This window comes from Canis lupus, chromosome 22, assembly GCF_003254725.2.
Source record: "Canis lupus dingo isolate Sandy chromosome 22, ASM325472v2, whole genome shotgun sequence".
Classification (NCBI taxonomy): Eukaryota; Metazoa; Chordata; class Mammalia; order Carnivora; family Canidae; genus Canis; species Canis lupus.
This window is the reverse complement of record NC_064264.1, coordinates 49,670,857-49,694,171: the sequence shown is the minus strand read 5'-3', so window position 1 is coordinate 49,694,171 and position 23,315 is coordinate 49,670,857. Positions and strand designations below refer to the sequence as shown.

Sequence of the window (23,315 nt, the reverse complement as noted above, 5' to 3'; positions counted from 1 at the left end):
CAGGATCACACCCCTCTGGTTGTAGGCGGCGCCAAACCACTGCGCCACTGGGGCTGCCCAGCATCTTCAAGTTTTTAGACAGACTATAGTTTAAGTTTACAATTGACATACCCATCACAAATTATTGAATCAATTTCACTATCAAATGCTTTCTAACTTTACAAACTATTTTAAATTATTTATTCTTGTTATTATATACATTTGGGCATCAAAGTAGTACCTATATTAATTGTGTCATAAATTAGTTAAAAATATTTCTAGGGAACGCCTGGGTGGCTCAGTGGTTGAGCGTCTGCCTTTGGCTCAGGGCATGATCCTGGAGACCAGGGATCAAGTCCCGCATCGGGCTCCCTGCATGGAGCCTGCTTCTCCCTCTGCCTCTGTCTTTGCCTCTCTGTCTCTCTCATGAATAAATAAATAAAATCTTAAAAAATATATATATATTTCTAAGTACTTTACTCTGAGGAGGCTACCGAAGAAGAGGTGCTTCTATTACCTTTAGGAGCAAGCCTCTAAGCAGTAGCATTCTAAGAACAGACAGTAGAAGAAACAGCTAAAAAATCACCTATAGACTTGAAGAGCCATTCTTTCATTTTGTCAACAAACAAGTAGCTATTAGAGTAAATAGGGGTGGATGAAGCTAACATAAAACTGTAAGAACTGAGCTTCAGATATTATTTTGAAGGCTGTTAAAGAACAATTTGAAGCAAAGAGAAAGTACCAAGGGAAATTTCAATTATTTATGAATAAGCAAACGTATTCAAGTTATACTGATTTAGCAATTAGCTAATCTTCTCACAGTAGCTTAGAAGAAAAAAGCTCTTGGCTTACTAGAAACAAAGAAATGAGGAAATTTCAAGTTTGTGTTTGCACTGAAGGCCACACGAGGAGGAAGCTCACACAAATGTAATGGGCAAGTTTCCTCCTCATTCTAGGGGTGTTCTGCTATGAACACCTCTGAAACTTATTCCTATATGGTTTAGGACACTGAACCAGATTCTACTCATCTGGCCAATCAGAATTAATCTCCCCAGTTACAGACTAGTTCACGGATGGGTAAATGACCCAAGGCTGCCCCTTCTGAGGACTTTTTTGTTCCATGTATATGGAAGGGAGGAGCAATAGAATGACAGGCTCCAATCACAGGATCTGGGCATGTCAAACTGAAATCAATGGTTCCTAACCTCCTGTGGTTTGGGCAATGAGACAGTTTGAGATACTGATAAACATTCAAGAGAAGTACATGAAGACAGTCTTTCTGTTCAGTATCTCCACTTTTCAGAAGATGTAAAACATGTAAATTAAGACCCCACATAGAATAGAGGCATTTGTCAGCAAAATTACCTGGAAGAATAACAAAAGTTATACTTGAAAAGCTGGCTCTTTAGACCCCTTTTTAAATATTCAACATTCGAATTCTGTATAGTGAATCAATACTACCTTTATTTTTTATGTCAATACTACTTTAGAAGCAAAAATAAAATAGGTTTAAATGCTTTCTGATTTACAACGCAAACTGGTAAAGATCTAGTTAATGTAACACCACATGTATAAAATAAAAAACAGATTACTCAAAATACAAGTGTTGTATTTGAAGTAGATGCTATTTATTAAACATTACACAAAATTTAAGTTTGTTTTCCCACCATCTTTTTCATGGCCTCCACATATAAAATAACAGTATTTTTCTAGATGATTGATGTAGGTCCTTTTCCCAAAGTATAAAAATGCTCTTGTCAACCACATATGAAAAAGAGAACTTTTAGTCTATGTAACAAAAGAAGTACCAGATATTACTGTAATCTATGCAGTTAAAAGATGATACTGTAAGCCATCAACTTTAGTAATCCTTGGCAAGTCAAAGTCATACCTCATGCTATTACTAGCAACAAAAAAAGGAAATCAATTGATTTGCTATATTTTATACAGTTAATGAAGTAACTTATATATTCATGAAACAGAGGTGTCATCTACCAAAAGTCCAAAATCTCCATGTCTTACCAGTGATGTTGATAATTCAGTAACATGCTTTTTTTCAAGAATTCTAACTTTTGTTTGTCTTCAGCTTTCTCTGTATGATATGTTTTTGTACAGACAAGCTTGCAGGTTTCCTCCTTATTAAATGTAAACTGTATTAAAATAAAATGAAAAGCAAATTAAAAATTATCTAGGTCCTTCACACCTATCCCATGAGGAAAAATACTAGTCTCGTTAAATTACTTAAGTGCATTAGTAATGATAATATATATATATTTAAATTTCTCATTGCTCAATCACATTTAAATTTTAATCTTACTGTTTCTCTAAAAATTTAAATCAATTTTTCTTTTGATAAGTAATAGTTTTTATTTTTATATATTTTTTTATAATTTCAATCTACCCACCTTTTATATGTAACTGAATCCTAGAAGGGGAAAAAGACTACATGTAGAACAAAATGAAACATTAGTCTTTCTATAGTAATGTCCTCTGATGTTTTAGAAATTGTGGAGTAGAAGGCTTTCTAGTAATAAGCAGACAAGTTTTCAGTCCACAGATGTCTCCTATGTGTCAGGTAAGAGAGATGCAGCAGTGAGTAACAGACTGTGATGATACAAGAAGTCAGATTTGGATGTCTAAAAATCAGGGTAAACATAATTTTTTTACTCACCTTTGAAAAGATTATCAATTTTCAGGATCTTATTTAATAATAAAATTGATACAAAAAATAAGGCTTAAACAAAAATTGGTAATTTAAATGTTAAAATTTCGGAGTCTCCAAAATTTCCTCCAATTTCGGAGTCTAGGACTTATTTCATATGTGTAAAAATAATGATATTCGTAACATGTAAGTTTACTTTATTAGGATCCATTTATGGCTTCATTTAAAAAATATATTTCCTAGTTTAAGATTATAATTTACTAAAATAACTCTATATCGCTCATAATTATATACCATTCAATACATTCGAACTTCATTACACATGATTAAAAAAAATTTGCCTATGTTTCACTTTTAAGTAGTCCATTGTTTTGTATATTATTAAAACACTTAAACCAGCTTCTGTGCATTAGCTGACAAATGAATGCTTCAGGTGTGGCCCACTGCTGCCACCTGTCAGCCAAGAGTTTAGTTTTGGCCTCATTGCTATTTACATTCTGTAAATGTAGCAATGTTTGTACAATTATTTAACATTCTTAACCTTAATGAAAAAAAGTATAGATACTAAGGAATCAGAGGGATAGGTCTCAAATTTAAATTGAGCAGAGATAGACATTACTAGTTATACCAAAACTGGCAAATCAATCCAATGCATACTGGATTTAGGCAAGTCAGCTGTGTGTTCAACTGTGAAAGTAGTAAAACTAGAGAAGATATTTAATCATAATAAACATTTATTAACTCATGTAATCTCCAGCAAAGGTAGTCTCCTTTGCTGAATCCTCATCTTCCTAACCTAGTAACACTGATGCCTCAAGGCTCAATCCTTAGAATCCTTCTCTTCATTATCTATCTACTCTCCCTTGGGGAGCTCAACAATTCCTGGCTTTAAATACCATTTATTAACTGATGATGATTCTCAAATGTGTATGTGTAGGCTAAACCTCTCCTCCAAATTCCAGACAGATATATTCAAGTGTTACTCCACATCTCTTAGACACCTAATTTCCCATTCCTCCCAAACCTGACCTTCCCAGAGACTGTCCCATTCTAGAAAACAGAAAGTACACACTCTATATCCCATCCCTCAGCAAATTCGCAAATTCTGTTGTGCTGGCCCCATCTTCAAAATATAACCAGTTCTGTGATTCTGACCACTTCACAAAACCTACCCATCTACCCCATGGTCTGAACTACTATCATCTCATACGTATCCCAGTGATTTTGAGTGCCTAACTGGTTGCCAGTCTTCTCTCCTTGCTCTTCCATGGTCCATCCTCAACAGAGCAGCCCTAGCTAGTGATAGTATTAAAATCTAAGCCTACTCAAAATCCTTCTGTGCTAATTATCTTGTTCAGATATACAGACCAAAGTCTTTACAGTGGCCTATGAGTCACTATGTGATCCCATCGCTTCTTTGCCCCCATTTCCTGCTATTCTCTATCTTGCTCACTTGCTCAAGTCACACCAACATTTTTCTGTACCTTGAGCACACCCAGACAAGCTGACATCTTAGGACAGTTGTATTTGCTTTCTTCACAGAGAACATTCTCCCAGATATTCACATGGCTCATTCCTTTACTCGCTTCAGGTCTTTTGGTCAAATGTCACAGCAAGACTTTTGCTGGCCCATTTAAAAGTACCAATTCTCCATTCACCTTCCCTGATTTATTTTTGATAGTTTTTCCATTAGCAACTGGCATACTATATATTTTAGTAATTCATTTTGTTTCCTTCTCCTCATCAGAATATAAGATCCATGAGGGTAAAGATCTTTGTCTCTGTCTCTGGTCACTGCTGCATGCCACACCTACCACAATGCCTGGCACAAACATGTTAACTGAGTAAATGAATGAGTATGACTGGTTATATTTGGGATGAGATTCTATGACCCTGAGAAATGTGGCTCCAGCTTCACATCACACACATAATCTTGAATTGTTGTTTTCCTGACCTCAATAGAAGTCCTAAATAAAAGACAGCAAAGTAGATTTGAGGTTTGGTTTGGTTTCTGGTTGTTAATATTTTTACTGCAGATCTAAAATAAGGCCAAATTCTGTCAAAATAAGGGACAAAGAATACTGATCATATTGAAAAATATGGGTCAATACATTTATGGTTGGCTTGGACAAAAATCTAATCTCCCATATTTCTGTTTACCCATGCTCTGGTCTTAAGAAATGCCTGCTCTGTCTCTTTAAGCTTGGGACTTAAAGATTTTGTTTTAGCACAAACCTTGATCCTAAAAATTTCTAGGAAATTCACAGAAAATGAGAGATGTACGCACATCTTTCTCCATTTTGAAGTACTCCTGTTCTCCTATATTACCTCAACTCCTGGTTCAAATTTAAATCTGCAAGTCACGAGGCCTAAAAAGAAACACAGCTGTCTTTCCCTGTAAATAAATATACCCTGGATGGAAGCCTACTATGGAAGTAATTTGCCTTTAAATTCTACTCCAAAGGGACAATCTTCTCCAGGGGTTTGAATATTTTGCTGGCCTTCCCTGTTTATCTACAATCTGATACAGGCTGTTTACTGCAAGAAATTCCTGCTGTCCCTCGAGTTCACGGAAGATGTTACTGATGCTCTTCTCTTCCATCATTTCTCAAGGCAAAGGTATCACTAAACAAACAATGGGGCTGAGATACCATAGGAATATCTATAGTTGATTATATAATTTAATAAATTTGCCTGAAAATCACCCTCTGCTATGAAAGCAATGCAATAACTTCCATAGTATTCTTTCAAACTATCACACCAGGGAGTGATAAACAATTAAGATGATAGGTAATCAGGGGATCCCTGGGTGGCGCAGTGGTTTGGCGCCTGCCTTTGGCCCAGGGCGCGATCCTGGAGACCCGGGATTGAATCCCACATCGGGCTCCCGGTGCATGGAGCCTGCTTCTCCCTCTGCCTGTGTCTCTGCCTCTCTATCTCTCTCTCTGTGACTATCATAAATTAAAAAAAAAAAAAAGGTGATAGATAATTAATATGTTTGCCCTGCTCAGTAATACCCATGTCCATACACTTTGAGCTTCTTTTTCCCCCAGTAACTTCATCCCATATGCCTTCAAATCTGGCTTTGAAAAAATTTTAAATTACTGGCATCTTTAGGGTAGAAAATTTAAAACTGCAGTACTTAAGAGTACTCATGGTTGAGAACTGTAAACTTGTAAAATTATGTGGATTAAACTTGCACAGCTCTGTGTCTTTTTCCCAGCGCTTCACAAAAGAGCACAGTGCTAGAGGGAGTAAAATAGGTGTTGGGACTACTCTAGGTGTACGGATCTGCTGGACAGATGTTCAATGCAATGAAAGGGCCAAGGCAAATAGATGGCACTGCTAAGTGAGAAAGCAGAGAAGGCAGCTAACCATGGGGTCTAAGTCACAGAAGATAAGGATGAGACTCTAAGAGAGGGATCAGGATGGGTTTGAATAAACCTTGGAAGTCAAGTTAAAGCGATTAAAATAAATGTGTTCATGCAGACAGATGCCCACAGTAGCAACGTAAAGGAAAAAGGCACAGTGCAGAATAATATGTTAAAACATAAATAAGTAAATCTTTTTTTTTTTTTTTAAAGATTTTACTTATTTATTCATGAGAGACACACAGAGAGAGGCAGAGGGAGAAGCATGATGTAGTACTCGATCCCAGGACCCCAGGATCACGCCCTGAACCCAAGGCCGATGCTCAACCACTGAGCCACCTAGGTGTCCCCATAAATAAGTAAATCAAATTTTATTTTATATGCTTATAAATGCATGGAAAATTTCAGGAAGGATTAAGAAAGAGGGTAATGTGAATCTAGGGGGAAGATAGGCTTTTTACTTTATATTATTCTGTACCATTTAGGCTTTTAAATGGCAATACATCGTTATTATAAACTAATTTTTCTAAAAGAGAGTGAGCATTATTCTTTGTGTAGCAGGAGAGCAGATATAAAATGAACAGGGGACTGTGCAATGTGGAAAGAAAACAGGCTTAAGTGTTAACAGATTTAAAAGGCAGAACAATTCTGGGTGATGATGAAGGGAATATCTTATATTGTGCTTAGTTTGGTTTAACTGATGTCCTAAAAATGTACCAAGAACATTCCAAACATACTTTTAATGGTCAAAAGAGAAAGGTTAGCTTCCTCAAACCCAATGGGGGAGCCTAAGTAGTACTGTACTTGCTAAGAGACAATATGTCTAATATGGGGAGCCTTAAGGCCACTTTCATGACTGAAGGCTAGGCTTTTTGGTCCTTCTGTAAGGTAAGGCTGGGGGTCGGACTACTATCTTTTAGGTCACCACCTTATCATTTATAATATTGGTATCTGAATGTGCATTAAGACAAACTTATTCATGACATATTGTGAAGAGAGGGATCCTTCCAAGCTCTGAGTTTAAAAATTATTTCCAGAGATAAACAATAAATGAAATCCTCCTTAGCTATAAGAGTTATCTCAGGCTTTTCTGTAAGAAAAAGGAAAAGAAAAAGAAAAGAAAGAAAAAGAGGAATGAAAGAGCGAAAAGCAACTAGATGACTTCTATATAACACTGAACACAGGGCAGCCTGGGTGGCTCAGCGGTTTAGTGCTGCCTTCAGCCCAGGGCCTGATCCTGGAGTACTGGGATCAAGTCCCACGTTGGGCTCCCTGCATGGAGCCTGCTTCTCTCTCTGCCTGTGTCTCTGCCTCTCTCTCGGTGTGTCTCTCATGAATAAATAAATAAATCTTAAAAACAAAACAAAACACTGAATACAAACCTTATATGGTGAAGGTTCAATTCTTTCCCCGAATAATACCTGACCAAGATTTTCAGATGGGCGTTTTCCTTCTGATGCTTGGCAAAAATCAAACCTAAGGGGAAAGAGTATTTAAGCTTTTACATATGAAAGGAAACAATGAAATATCAAACTCCTAGCCAATGCAGAGGGTAGATTAAGTATAGACCATTCCAGTAGCTCTAGGAGATGAGTAAGAAATATAGTCACATTCCAAGTCCCACGTATACTTCCCCAAAACAAAAAACCAAACATCAGAAAACTACAGAATACTTTGATGTCTTACTATCATTTTGAAGATGTAAATTACAAAATTTTAAAAACTGACACATTTTATTTTCATTCATTTCAACGATAAAATTATTTACATCCTTATTCTTCAAGTGAATTTTGCTAACTTATCTCGTTTTGTTATAATTTCTAATTCAAAGCTTTACTTAATAATGACATCTCAGGTAGATGTGTCAAAGTTCCCTGGGTTTCTGTCTCATCTCAGTACACTGGCCAACACATCCCAAAATGGGAAGAAGCATGTGTGAGACAGATCCTAGAAAACAGGAAATTGTGGAGAAGCCGTAATCACTCAGCTGTAAGCTTCTCTATAATTCCCTTGTATTATCAACCAGATTTTAATAAAGTTTTCTTTAAACATTACAGTCAAACTTCAGCTTTGCTACAGAAAGTTAAAGGGTAGTTCTGTGTTCATTCTGGAATGATATGGGAGTACTTGAGGCACTAATTGCTACAGATTAGATTCCTAAGAGAAAGATGAATCTCAGGTAATAAAAAACAGGCTGTAAAAGTCCTCAAATGAAGGCTTTCTATGTGTTGGATGTAAGAGATCACTGTTATTCCCAGGAAAATCCACAAAGATTTAAGGAGATACATTTATTTAACAAAATAAAAGAAACAAAAACTAGAGCACTGAGATCTCTAATAGTTACGTAAATGACGGTCCATCCATTCATGAATGCCATACTCTCTTATATTCTCCATATTTAGGCATATGGATTCTTATAGGATAGTCTTACTTTTAAGTATAATGCTTTTCTCTACAATAAACACATTTTCTTTTAAAACTCTGAGATATCACAAAAATTTAGAAACTAACCAAAATTTAGCAACTATGCTTAATACTAAATATGGCATATAGTGGTCAAAAGAATAAAGTATATTTTTGTACCATTTTTTATAATATCAAAAAATGAAAATAATCAGATGTTCATAGAGAATTAGTGAAATAAATCATACATGACTCTATACAATCTTTACAAAAAAAAATAAACAGGACCTGGCTGGCTCAGTTGGTAGAACACGCAACTCTTAATCTCAGGGTCATGAGTTCAAGCCCCATACTGGGTAAGAGCTTACTTTAAAAAAAAACAACAAAAAAAGAGGGTGCACCTGGGTGGTGCAGTCTATTAAGCATCCGACTTGAATTCAGTTCAGGTCATAGTCTCAGAATTGTGGGATCAAGTCCCAAAGCTCTGTGCTTAGCAAAGTCTGCTTGGAATTCTTTCTCCCTTTCCTGCTCCCACTCCCTCTGCCCCCCAACTCATGCTTTTACTCTCTCTCTCTCTCAAATAGATAACTCTTAAAGAAAAAAAAAAAGGAGAGAAGAAAGAAAGAAAAAACAGCTATGAAAAAGACTGAGGTAATGGTAGCTGTGTATTAACATGGAAAGATGCACACAACAGATTCAGTAAGAAAAAGAAGGTACAAAACTACTTTTGTTTAAAACAAAAATGCATAGATGTAGTTAGGTATATGAGAATATGCAGAGAAAAATGTGGAAGAGTAGAAAACAAAGCAACTGTTTCTGGGGATTATGTGAGACATGAGGATTTTGTTTAAAACTGTATGGAGTTTTTTATAATTAAAAAATTAGGGATCCCTGGGTGGCGCAGCGGTTTGGCGCTTGCCTTTGGCCCAGGGCGCGATCCTGGAGACCCGGGATCGAGTCCCACATCGGGCTCCTGGTGCATGGAGCCTGCTTCTCCCTCTGCCTGTGTCTCTGCCTCTCTCTCTCACTGTGTGCCTATCATAAATTAAAAAAATAAAATTAAAAAAAAAAAATTTAAAAGAAAACACAATGGCTTTTTGTCTACTCAGATAAAAAAGGAAATCCATGGTTTTGGTTGGTGCTTCTACTGTATTGAAAAAGATCATGTTTCACATTTTAACCATATCTTAAACATAAAGAATACCCCTTAAGAAATGTTTTCAGATCCTGTACATTTTTAAAATACATATGAATTTACCCATAACTGTGGAGAAAATAAATTTCTAAAAGTACAAGATTCTGATGAGTCACTTACAATTTTATATAAAAACCAAGCTGAAAAACTTACGCCGTATATTCATAAGGAAGAACAGATTCCACTGAATCAAGCCTGTTCACAAATAGTTCTATTTCAGCCTGAAAATGAAGAAACAAAGAATTAGAATATAAACAAATGGAGATCAAAACTTAAGTCATGCTTAGAACCAAAAACTAATTTGACATGTTTGAAATGTAAAATTTTATGATAAACATTTCTCCTGTAAATCCATTCAGAGTGGACTTATATGCAGTTAAATTACAACAAAATGTTTTCATAGTTTCAAATTTCTCCAATATTTTTTTAAAAATTTATATATTCATTTATGGGGGGAGGGGCAGAGGGGGAGAATCTTCAAGTAGACTTCCTGTTGAGTGCAGAGCCCCATGCAGGGCTCAATCCCACAACCCATGAGATCGTTACCTGAGCTGAAACCAAGAGTTGGAAGCTTAAGCAAATAGGCCACTCAGGAGCCTCTCTCTTTGGCTGTTTTCAAGATTTATTTATTTGTTACTTGAGAGAGAAAAGAAAAGAGGGGGAGAGAGAGAAGTATGAGGATTAAATGATTTAACATTTGTAAAGAATTTCAAACTGCCTAAAAACATAGGGAACACAACTTCAGTCTGGAGGTAGCATAATGCCAGACTGCTCAGGTCCTTCAAGACCTAAATTTACTCTTAATAAATATGTGCTTTTGGTCAAGGAGTAATTTTGAATGTGAGGAATGTATAAGGTGATAATAAAATGGATAAGAATATAGAAACTGGTCCATAGTTGATACACAATAAGGAAAATGACTTTTTAAATTTAAGTTCAATTTGCTGGGGATCCCTAGGTGTGGCTCAGGGTTTAGCGCCTGCCTTCAGCCCAGGACGTGATCCTGGAGTTCCGGGATCGAGTCCCACATCGGGCTCCTTGTATGGAGCCTGCTTCTCCCTCTGTTTCTCCCTCTGCCTCTCTCTCTCTGTGTCTCTCATGAATAAATAAATAAAATATTTAAAAATAAATAAATAAATTCAATTCAATTTGCCAAGATACAGTGTAAAACCCAATGCTCATCACATCACACGCCCTCCTTAATGCTGGTCATCCAGTTAAGGTAAATGATTAAATAAACATAGCTACTCTTATTTCAGAGAAAAGAGACATTCCTGAATCTGAATATTTACCAGTATAAGGATAACCTTGACGGTTTCTCCCTGCTCCCATAAAAGGACACTAAGACAACAGCCTTCTGATCTACTACCTGTTTATACCTATTCGTTATTCTTTTCTTAGCTATTAGTCTAGGGGAGGGGAAGATAATAATTATCAAGCACAATTCTCATAATGACCTTATGAGCTAGGGATTACTTGCTCTACTTTAAGAATATAAATTTAAAACCTGGACTGCTAACTCAAAAAAAAGTGCGGAAACTCAAGTGCTAACTACCATCACTTAATTTCTGCTGCTCTCAATCCTCTACTTCTCTTCCTTCTGGTCTCTTCTGACACTTTTCCACATTTACTTTTACAAGGAAGTTAGTCCATCACAGATATCACCACTGAATTACGGACCTTTTTCTATTATTTGGTGAACTAATCAAAATACATCTTGGATATTCAGTTCATTCTGGTTATTTTTGTAGCACTTTCATTCTTCCTTTAAATTCTGAAAATCTAAAAATTTAAGAATTATCCTCTCACAACATGCAAAGAAATGTAAATTACAATAAATGATATCTTTAACAAGAACAGAGCAATTTATACCATATTTGTAAATATGCTACATTTATAACACTTATTTCATTTTATTTAAATTTTGGAGTTTAATTTGCCCTTTTCTTCTTTAAAAAAAATTTATTTATTTAATTGAGAGAGAGAAAGAGCATAAGCAGGGGGAGCAGCAGAAGAAGACGGAGGGAGCCTCACATGGGGCTCTAACCTAGGACCCTGAGATCATGACCTGAGCCAAAGGCAGATGCCCAACCCAGGTGCCCCTATAATACTTCATTTTAAATATCAACTCTTATCTGAAACAAGGAAATTTCAATAATATTTTAAGAATGAGATCCTTGTAAGGGCTCCTGAGCAGCTCAGTTGGTTAAGCGTCTGACTCTTGGTTTCGGCTCAGGTCATGATCTCAGGGTTGTGAGACAGAGCCCTAGAATTAGGCTCTGTGCTTGGTATGGAGCCTGCTTGAGATTCTCTCTTCCTCTCCTTCTGTACTCCCCCCCCCCCCCTTTAAACACTTTTTCTCTGTCTCAAAAATAAATAAAATTGCTATTAGGAATGAGATCCTTGTTATATGGCAGTAGAGAAAATGTTAAAAATTGGAAGGAGAAAGGAAAAGAGCCTGCTCATAAGCATGTGATTTCATGAAAGGCAAAATGCTACAGACTTGACCTTCATCTCTAAAAATATAAACACATACATGGATAAAACAATTTGGAAAAATATAATCAGCTGTTGGTTCTAGTGGTCTAAATGGATATATAGGTGATCATTATACTACTCTATCAACTTTTTTTTTAACTTTGAAAATAGTCAAAATTAAAAGTTGGAAAAATAAAAGGCTTTAAAGTTGACAGCAGACTTTAGTCTTTCTGCGAAGCAACAGAAGCCTAATTGAAGCAAGAAGAGAGAAAAATGAAAGAGTAAAATTTAGCGTGGAAAGTTGTTCTGGACTAGGAAAGATGACTTCAAAATAAGTATTAAAACAGGAGAAAACAATATGCAATGTACATGAAAACTGAAGTACATTCCCAAGAATAAAAAAAATCCTGCTGAACAACCATGAGAAAGTCATTCACTCAACACATTTATTTAATGGCCACAATACTAGACATTGTGAGTGATATAATAATACAAAGACAGAAACACTTGCCTTTGAAGAATTTCTAATCCAGATGAGAAGATAAGACATACATTCAAGAAAGTAAAAGAAAAAAATGACAAAGCTATTTATAAGTTCTTGGGATAGTTACTGAATCTCAAGGGATTTTATTTTTTTAAACATTTTAAATTTTATGGTCACTTTCTACTCTGCATATCTTTACTTCCCATCCAAAAGTTAAGTACATCTCCTTCTGGAAATTTGCCTTAAATAGAGACAGCCAACTACAAAATACCACTGACATGACTAGAAAGAGCTTTATTTTTTTTTAAGATTTTATTTATTTATTTATTCATGAGAGACAGAGAGAAAGAGAGAGAGACAGAGAGAAAGAGACACAGGCAGAGGGAGAAGCAGGCTCCATGCAGGGAGCACGATGTGGGACTCGATCCCAGGGTCTCCAGGATCAGGCCCTGGGCTGAAAGCGGCACTAAACTGCTGAGCCACCTGGGCTGCCCTAGAAAGAGCTTTAAAGGTTACTTACTTCATATTCCTGCTTTCTAAGTGTCCCAAACTGAGTTATTAAAAGCATGAAAAGTTGTGACAAAGGTATACTTTTTTTTCCCCTAAATATTGCTTATATTTATTTAAAAGGCAGAACATAATGCATCTGTAGGGATCCAGGTTCCACAGTTCTTAAAACACTAGCTGTAAATAGGCTCATCACCCTTAGGAGGTTACAGATAAATCATAAAACAAGACAGTAAATTTTAAAGCAAGACTTAGGGGGATCCTTGGGTGGCTCAGCAGTTTGGCACCTGCCTCCGGTCCAGGGCATGATCCTGGAGTCCCGGGATCGAGTCCCACATGGGCTCCCTGCATGGAGCCTGCTTCTCCCTCTGCCTGTGTCTCTGCCCCTCCCCCTCCCTCTCTCTCGTGTGCGCATGCGCTCTCTCTCTCTCTCTCTCTCTCTGATGAATAAATAAATAAAATCTTTAAAAAAAAATAAAGACTAATTAAATCCCACCCTAAGAATTTTTTAATGGAAATAGTTTTATTTAATTTAGAGTGTTATGGTCTCTCTTCTAAATCCTTCTCTTCCCAAATGTACAATTTTCTTTTTCTGGTCCTAACCCACTCATTCTACATCTGATCCCAGCTCTGGTCACACCTGTACTTTATCACCTTAAGCCATGTGTGCCATGCCACAGGCCTGCATTGTTTTATTTCCTTTTCCTTCTTTTTGCTTTTATTCCACTTTACCTGCCACCACATTTGTCCCAACCCACATCTACAACTGATTTTCAAGTAATATTCAGAGAAGAAACGTGAGTCTGAACAAGAACCAAAGCAAGTGGCTAGTCACAAAAGGCTCTAAGATACGAAGGCACAGCCACAGAAAAGGAAAACTGTGGACATTTCAACTGCTCAATATTGGAGAAGTCCACAGTGGGAAAAATTCTGAAGAAGGAGAATCTGGGGATCCCTGGGTGGCTCAGCAGTTTGGCGGCTGCCTTCGGCTCAGGGCATGAGACTGGAGTCCCGGGATCAAGTCCTACATTGGGCTCCCTGCATGGAGCCTGCTTCTCCCTCTGCCTGTGTCTCTGCCTCTCTCTTTCTCTGTGTCTCTCAGGAATAAATAAATTCAAAAAAAAAAAAAAAAAAAAAAGGAGAATCTTAACTCAGACATAATAAAACAATCCCAACAGAAATGCTGGAACTCATAAATGGTTGCTCATGAACTTTGAGTTATCTGACCAGCAACGCCCAGAAGTTGATCTCCTATATACTAAGGTTCTTCCTTCTATCCCCACTTCACTGAAAACTAAAATTTCAATTTTAGGTTGTATCAAAGAAAGGAATAAATACAAAATATGACTACTTAAAAATTGGCTCTACAGGTTAAAACTGCATCAATTGTAGAAGTCAATAATTAGCAGCCAGGGATCTCCAAGGTGAGGCAGAAGAGGTGGAGAGTACTCAGCATGGAATATACAGCAGTACTCCAACATGGTGAAGAGCCCAGCCTTTAGAATCGGACACTCTAGGAGCTGAATCTTGGCTTCACCACTTACTAGGTAAATACACTTGAGAAGGTTACTTCATTTTATCCAGCTTCGGTTTCTCTATTTATAAATCACAGGACTGTTCTGAACATTAATTAACTAAGGCACCCACAAAGTACACAAATTGTATTCTTTATTGTTATTATTAGCATAGGCAATAAATAGGTTTGAAAATTGAGAATAATAGCAAAGAAAATATATTTCAAAAGTTTCTTCCAGGAGCACCTGGGTGGCTCAGTGGTTGAACATCCGCCTTGGGTTCAGGGTGTGATCCAGGGGTCCTGAGATCGAGTCCCACATCAGGCTCCCTGCAGGGAACCTGCTTCTCTCTCTGCCTGTGTCTCTGCCTCTCTTTATGTGTCTCTCATTAATAAATAAATAAAATCTTAAAAAAAAAAGTTTCCTCCAAAGCCTTTCATGGATACTTAGTTATTTTTAATGGCAAAAGAGAAAGACTTTGTAACCTTTTAGAGCACATTTAGAGTAGCAATTATTAACTTCTATACTTTTCTATACTTACTAAAAGGACACTGATTTTAAAAAGTGCAAGGAAGAATAGGAAGTAAGAGCATCAAGAACTAGGCTCTAGGCCCACAGAGCACAGACCTGTCTCTAGAATTTGTGTGTGTTTCTATGAGTGTGTTGAGGATGTGGGATATAAAGTACTTGTCTGTGGCTTTGTTTCAGATGTTCAAAAATATACCTTTGGAAGGGCTTCCCTTTGTGAAGAGCCAATGGCAGCAGGAGTTTTTTATCCATATTGACCTTGCTTGCTTTCCCAACCCTAGCTTTCAGATCCAGTATTATTGAACAATCACAGCTTTAAAATAGTTTTATTCAAAAAATTTAATTTCTGAAAGCAAACTTTCTAAGCTCCATGTACTTTTCCCACAGAAAAGAAAAACAATTGTTGGAATGTGAATTTATCATAGTCAAAGTCATTCCAACGCCAAATTTCCTTTTTTTTTTAAAGATTTATTTATTTATTTATTCATGATAGATGTAGAGAGAGAAAGAGAGAGGCAGAGACACAGGAGGACGGAGAAGCAGGCTCCACGCCAGGAGCCCAACGCAGGACTCGATCCCAGGATTCCAGGATCACTCCCTGGACCAAAGGCAGGCGCCAAACCGCTGAGCCACCCAGGGATCCCCCTAAATTTCCTATTTGAAACATTATCAGTAACCCACATACACTGATTAGTTTCCAGAAGCTAAGAATCAATCTCTTATTCCAGCGGAATTCTGATAATATGAAAGTAAATACCAATAAACATATATCAATTATATCAAAAAGTTCATATGTAATTATGTTTTTTAGATATTTCAAGATCTTCAAACTATATCTATGGTTAAATTAAAACAAGTAAAATATACATCTGCATAAAGCAACATTTAGAATTATTTTCTTATATTTTATTTATTCCATATTTATAGGCAACTGCTCCCAAAGTAACAGACATACAATTTATTAAACATTTCTAAATGTAACTATCTAGAAAAAGTATTTAAAAGTATGATTCTGGGGATGCCTGGGTGGCTCAAGGGTTGAGCATCTACCTTCGGCTCAGCGCGTGATCCCTCAGCGCGTGATCCCGATTCCAGGATCAAGTTACGATTGGGTTCCCTGGGAGGAGCCTGCTTCTCCCTCTGCCTAGGTCTCTTCTCTGCTTGCTCTCTGTGTCTCTCATGAATAAATGAATAAAATCTTTAAAAAAAAAAAGTATGATTCTGGTAAAACTGTCACTATAACAGATGACATGATACTATGCTTAAAACCTTAAGGACTCCACCAAAAAACTATTACAATAACTGAATTCAGTAAAGTAATAGGATGCAATATACAAAAATCTGTTATGCTTCTGTTCACTAATAATGAAGTAGCAACAAAGAGAAACTAAAAAAACAATGCTATTTACAATTACACCCAAAAGAATAAAATACCTAGAAATAACCTTAACCAAGGAGGTGAAAGACCTGTACTCTGAAAACTATAGAGCACTGATGAAAGAAACTGAAGACGACACAAACAAATGGAAAGATATATCATGCTCATGATTGAAAGAATATCGTTAAAATGTCCACACTATCCAAAGCAATCTACTGATTCAATGCAATCCTTATCAAAATACTATTAGTATTTTTCACAGAACTAGAACAAATAGACCTAAAATTCCATGGAACCACAAAAGACTCTGAGAAGCCAAAACAAAACTAGAGGATTCAACAATCCCAGATTTCAAGATATACTACAAAGCCATAGTAATCAAAACAGTATGACCCTGGCACAAACAAACACAAAAACAAACAAACAAACAAAAACAGACACACAGATCAATGCAATAGGACAGAGACCCCAGAAATAAACCCACACTTATATGGTCAATGAATCTATGGCAAAAGAGGCAGGAATTTACAATGGGGAAAAGACAGCCTCTTCAAAAAATGGTGCTTGGAAGACTGGATCACTTTTTTACACCCTACACAAAAAGAAACTCAAAATAGATTAAAGACCTAAATGTGAGAACTGAAACCACAAAACTCCTATAAGAAACCATAGCCAATAATCTCTTTGACATCAGCCTCAGCAACATAGTTATGGATAGGCTTCCTCAGGCAAGGGCAACAAAAGCAAAAGGAAACTATTGGGACTACACCAAACTACAAGCTTTTGCACAACAAAGGAAACCATCAACAAAATGAAAAGAAAACCTACAGAATGGGAGAAGATATATACGATAAAGAGTTAATATCCAAAGTATACAAAGAACTCATACAATGTAACATTAAAAAACAAAATAAAATTTAAAAATGGGCAAAGGACCTGAATAGACATTTTTCCAAAGACATCCAGATGGCCAACAGACGCATGAAAAGATACCTAACATCACTCATCAGCAGAGAAATGAAATCAAAACCACAATGAGATATCACCTCACACCTGTCAGAATGGCTAAAATGAAAAAGACAAGAAACAGCATGTGTTGGCAAGGATGTGGAGAAAATGGAATCCTTGTACACTGTTGGTGGGAATATAAACTGGTGCAGCCACTTTGGAAAACAGGATAGAGGTTCTTCAAAAAATTAAAAATAGAAATACCATACAACCCAGTAATTTCACTGCTGCGCATTTATCCAAAGAAAACAAAAATGCTAATTTGAACATATATATGCACCCTATGTTTGTTTACTATAGCATTATTTACAATAGCCAACATATGGAAACAACCTAAGTGTCCACTGATAGAAGTATAAGGAAAGTGTGATAGACACACACAAAAATATTACTCAGCCATAAAAAATAGAATAAGATCTTGCCATTTGCAACAACATGGACAAACCCTGAGGATATTATGCTAAGTAAAATAAGTTGGACGGAGAAAGACAAATATTGTATTTTATTCATTCACATGTGTAATCTAAAAAGCAAAACAACAACAAAAAAAGCAGAAAACAGATCCATAATACAAAGAACAAACTGGTGGTTGCCAGAGGGGAAGAGGAGGTGATGTTGGGCAAAATGGATGAAGGACAGTGGAAGGAACAGGCTTCCAGTTATGGAATAAAAAAATCACAGGGATGAAAAGTACAGCATAGGGAATATAGTCAATGGTATTATAATAGAGTTGTATGACAGTTTAGGGTGTCCAATACTAGTTGCACACTTAAAACTAATGTAACATTGTGTGTCAACTACAATTTAAAGAAAAAGTATGATTCTAACTACATTTCCTTTTATCAAAAAACTGTAAATTAATTCATTTAAACTTTTTTTTTTTTTTAAACACAAGGGGGTATATTCAGTTATTTTTCCTTACTGGACAGGAAAGAAAATCTTTCATGTAAGAACACAATCTGGGATCCCTGGGTGGCGCAGCAGTTTAGCGCCTGCCTTTGGCCCAGGGCGCGATCCTGGAGACCGGGGATCGAATCCCACATCGGGCTCCCGGTGCATGGAGCCTGCTTCTCCCTCTGCCTGTGTCTCTGCCTCTTTCTCTCTCTCTGTGACTATCATTAAAAAAAAAAAAAAAAAAAAAGAACACAATCTATATATCAAGCAGTAAAGAAGTGGCAGATGTTTTGGAGATTTTATTTGTTAGGTCTGAATTCATGTTGACAAGCTGACAATTAACTGAAAGTTAAATGCAGCAACAGTGAACTGCTCACTAATCAGCTATTAGCCATCAGAATGCTACTCAGCACCCTGAGGACCAATCTAAAGTAAAACAACACGCAGCAGCTAACTGAAATGATCAAAACTTTTATGAAGTAGATTAGACTGCACATTTTACTCTGTAAAGATCTATTAATTTCTGATCAGGGCTTTATTCTATTTATTGCAGTCAATACATTGTCCCTTAATTTTAAGAAAGTAAAATGAATCCTAGAGGGAAAAAATACATAGTTCAATTATTTTATTACTATGGTTTCAAAAACTAACAACACAAAACAAATAAAAGAAAAAAATTAAATGAGAAACCTTAACAGCAATGAAAGTAATACGTTAATGTTTTCCATATCGTCACATAGCTATTAAAATAAATAAGAATTATAAAATATTCTGGAGACACAGCGAATCATTTAGCTAAAGGCATTACAAAGCAAACCTATTTTTTTTTTCCAATCTATCTTTTTTGAAAGAAACCTGGCAATATCAAATAGAGCTATAAAATTGCTTCTTGCCTTTGACCTAGTAATTTTTTATTTGGGAATATGTAAGTAATTTCTACTGAATATATTCTAGCAACATTATTTATAACAGAAGAAACAGGAACCAATCTCAGTGCCCTATAGGCAAGAAATGGTTAAGCAAACCACAGTACAGTAATAGAATAAAATACTATATGGCCAATAAAAACCAGTAAGAATGTGCACTATGTTGATATTCAAATGTATATACACGTACTAAGTCTAAAAAAAAAAGGGAACCCACAGAACATAGTCATAGTATTTACAAAGGCTCATAAAGATCATACATCAGAAGTTAGAGCAATATAAGTAGAATTTTATGTTCACTGGACTATTTCTCTGCCATAAACATAAAATGAACATAAAATAATTTTGAGAGAAGAAAATGACCAAACCCTCAAGATTCTTTTGACTGTCTCTCAACAATATACACATAATGTACTAAACGTGGGACAGTATACAAGTAATGACTACACTACAAAAATTACAAATGCTGAAGATATACCTGTTTCATCTTTATACTTGAAAACGTTTTATAATATCACAACCAATAAATATTGTACTTTTTCTCTAAAAAATGCAAATCACTTTTCAAAGGGAACAGATAGTAAGCAAATATGATCATCCCTATTCTACAGATGGAAAAACTGATGGAAAAAGTATCAGCGTCCTACACAATTCATCCAACTCTTGATTTCCTATCCTTAACAGCATCTTTTGGAAAGAATTTTTCCCACTCACATTTTACTTTTCATTATTTATTTTAAAAATAATTTCCTTTAACTCTTCTGAACAGTATATACATGACTGTCCTTCTTAAATATGAAATATATGAGAAAAAATTGTTAATACACTGAAGTAATAAACATTTGAACTATTTACTGTTTTTCTCCTCTCAGAGGCAACAAAGATATATATATATATTTTTTTTTAAGATTTTTATCTATTTATTCATGAGAGACACAGAGAGAGGCAGAGACAGGCAGAGAAAGAAGCAGGCTCCGTGCAGAGAGCCTGATGAGGAACTCGATCCCGGGACCCCAGGATCATGCCCTGAGCCAAAGGCAGATGCTCAACCGCTGAGCCACCCAGGCATCCCAAGAAGATATATTAAAATCTACTTCAAATTCTCTATCACAGTCAAATTGCAGGAAAAAAGGGTTACAGGTATATCTTTCTGTTCTTCTAAGAGTTGTTTCCATTGACTAAGTTGTGAGAGCAGTTGGCAACAAAGGTGAAACCCAAATATTTCAGAAAAAAACATTTTGCCTTGCCTGTTTTATTCCTATAGTTTTGAAAATTAAAAATACCAAAGGGCTCCCCCAAATTATCCAAAAGTTAACTTAAAAGTAGCTACTTAGGGGATCCCTGGGTGGCTCAGCAGTTTAGTGCCTGCCTTTGGCCCAGGGCGCAATCCTGGAGTTCAGGGATCGGGTTCCACATCCATGGAGCCTGCTTCTCCCTCCTCCTGTGTCTCTGCCTTTCTTTCTCTCTCTCTCTCTCTCTCTCTCTCTCTCATCAATCAATCAATCAATCAATCTTAAAAAAAAAAAAAACCAGCTACTTAAAGAAGGACTGTTGAGAAACCAAAAATCATCTAAGAGGCAGACCACCTGTAAATTTCACTCAGACTGATGTCCATCTCAAATGTCACTTCCTCTCTGCAGCTTTCCCCTAAGACTCCAATCCACAGATGTTTCCTCATTTGTGTTTTAAGGCACTCTGGACATACATCTTTTATAACATATCAGATTTCAATGATCTGTTCATAAACTTATGTCCTTTACTCTGAGGTCCCTAGAAGACAGGGAATTTTTTTTTTTTTTTTTTTGTCTCTAAGGCACTCGGAATACAATACAGGATTGCTGTTAGATTTAAATTTAAAGACCAAACACTAGTTTTTAAAGGCTGGTTACTAAAATATTTAACAGAAAAAACAGTGTGCTTTCAAGACTAACTCTCTATTTGCAAGCACTATATTCTTTCAGTCAGAACTCTCAAAGAGTGAAAGCTTCTTGCTGCAGGGTATGAAAGTTAACAGTTTGATAGTGGTAACTGTCAACTTGAGTAAAACTTAAAGATCCTTAGACATTTTTAGAGATCCAAGATTTTTTTTTTTTTTTAGATTTTGTTTATTCATCAGTGGGACAGAGGCAGAGACACAGGTAGAGGGAGAAGCAGGCTCCCTGAGGGGATCAACTCCCAAGACCCTGGGATCGCGCCCTAAGCCAAAGGCAGACGCTCAACCACTGAGCCACACACAGGTGCCCGAGACTGAAGATTTTAAAGCAAACTGTAAAATGCTATGAAAAATTTAATAGCTTATTTAATGCCCTAAAAGAAGCTTAAAATTCATAGCTATAGTAAAGCTGGCAGTAATAAAATAAACATGTCTTTAAAAATAAAATCAAACTTAATAAATAAACCTATTTACAGACTGTAAAAGTTTGCTGAACGATTATTTGAATTGTTAAAATTATTACTGGTTTCAAAGAGATCCTCATGCCCCAACGGTGTTAGCAACTTAAAACTATTATGTCTACCGTCATGCTCTATAGCAAATAACGTAAAAGCAAGTTACTAATATGCCTCTTCACTAGCAGTTAAGCTGAAAACCTTGAGTGTAAAAGTCGTAAGAGATCACAGTTTTCAGGATCTGTCCTAGGAATAATACGCGTTTCTCCTGTGACCTGCTTGTCAGTGTTTAAAACAATGTCAGAGAAACTAAGTGCTGGGATCTTTTACAATTTCTGCAGGCTAAAAAATATTTTAAGTGAGTTAGAAATGAACAGCCTCCACTATTACAGCAACTTTTTATTGATGCAGTTTACGCGGTTCTGGGTGTTAAGAGTTCACCAAAAAAGGAACACACTGCTAAGTGTGAAGCTGAAACACCGAAGTCCTAGAAAGAAAACAAGCTCTCAGAACCAACCAGGAGTTCCAACAAAGTAGGGAGAAACAAAAAAAAAAAAAAAAAAAACCTCGGGAAGCAATGAAATTTTTTTTGAAAAGTAACTGGAAGACCCAGTCGCCCACTTTCTTGGAGTGCGTGACCCGGGGCGGTGAGCCCACACTCCCCCGTGGACTGCGTGCGGACCCGCATGCACCCAACTCCAACGGAGGGCCGGCCATCCATACACGCAGCCCCTGTTTGCAGGCAAACGGACTACAGCTGCTCGTGCTACCTGGACCTTTAGACCCGAGGCGAGCCTGAGGCCCACTGAGCCCCGCAGAACCCACCCCTAAAAGGCCATTCCAGAACCTCCGACCTGCCGCCGGGCGGACCCAAGCACTTCCCGGGGACACCGGACCCATCCCAGCTACGCCCCCTTCCCCTCGGACCGCAGCTCTCCGGCTAAGGGGAGGTTGCCCTTCGGTCAGAGCACTCAGGGTCCGCCAGGCCTCACTCACCTTACACTCGTCACTCTTTTTGTCTTCTTCGCAGAAGTTGACTGGCGCCAGGCCGGGCAGGTAGAAGGCGGCGCCCGGACGTGGGCCTGGGGCCGCCCTCAGGAGCAGCAACAGCAGCACCAGCCCCGGCCACCGAGGCGGAGACAACACCAGCAGCCTCGCGCTCATGACGGCTGTTTCTGGAAAAGGGCAGCCGAGCCGAGGGGGCGAAGAGGGAAGGAGGGACGGGGAGCCTCGGAGACGACTACAAGATCGCGGGAGCTGAAGGGGGACCGCCCCGCCACGGACAGTTCCGGTTGCGCTAGGAGACGCCGCGGGTCCCGCAACAGCAACCGAACCGGAGCTCGACAGAGCATGCGCAGCGCCGCCTGCACATGCTCAGTGAGAGGGGCCGCAAGCGCCGGGAGGAGTTTCCGGGACGGAGCCTGGAGGAAATCCACTTTCCAGGTTTTCAGCAGGCCGACGAGGGGGTTGCTGGCTTCCGCGTTCACGGCTCGCCTTCCAAATTCAGATCTGGAGCTGCCTGGCGGCGTCCAGGAGGGCACCACGTGTCGCGCTGCGGCCCCGGCTCGCTGCTTTGGTTCAATTTCCCATAGCAATTACG

General features: G+C 37.5%; 1 protein-coding gene across 1 annotated transcript in view; it reads right to left on the bottom strand.

The window, feature by feature from the left end:
* Positions 1-23,069, bottom strand: part of TM9SF2 (transmembrane 9 superfamily member 2) — a 62,948-nt gene extending 39,879 nt beyond the window's left edge. The window contains exons 1-4 of the mRNA XM_025441018.3: positions 22,712-23,069; positions 9,764-9,831; positions 7,395-7,488; positions 2,002-2,129 (exon numbers count right to left, since the gene is read on the bottom strand). Of these exons, the coding sequence (XP_025296803.1) occupies positions 2,002-2,129; positions 7,395-7,488; positions 9,764-9,831; positions 22,712-22,879 (458 nt within the window). The 5' untranslated portion in view covers positions 22,880-23,069. The remainder of the gene's footprint in view (positions 1-2,001; positions 2,130-7,394; positions 7,489-9,763; positions 9,832-22,711) is intronic.
* Between the last annotated feature and the right edge of the window lie 246 nt (positions 23,070-23,315).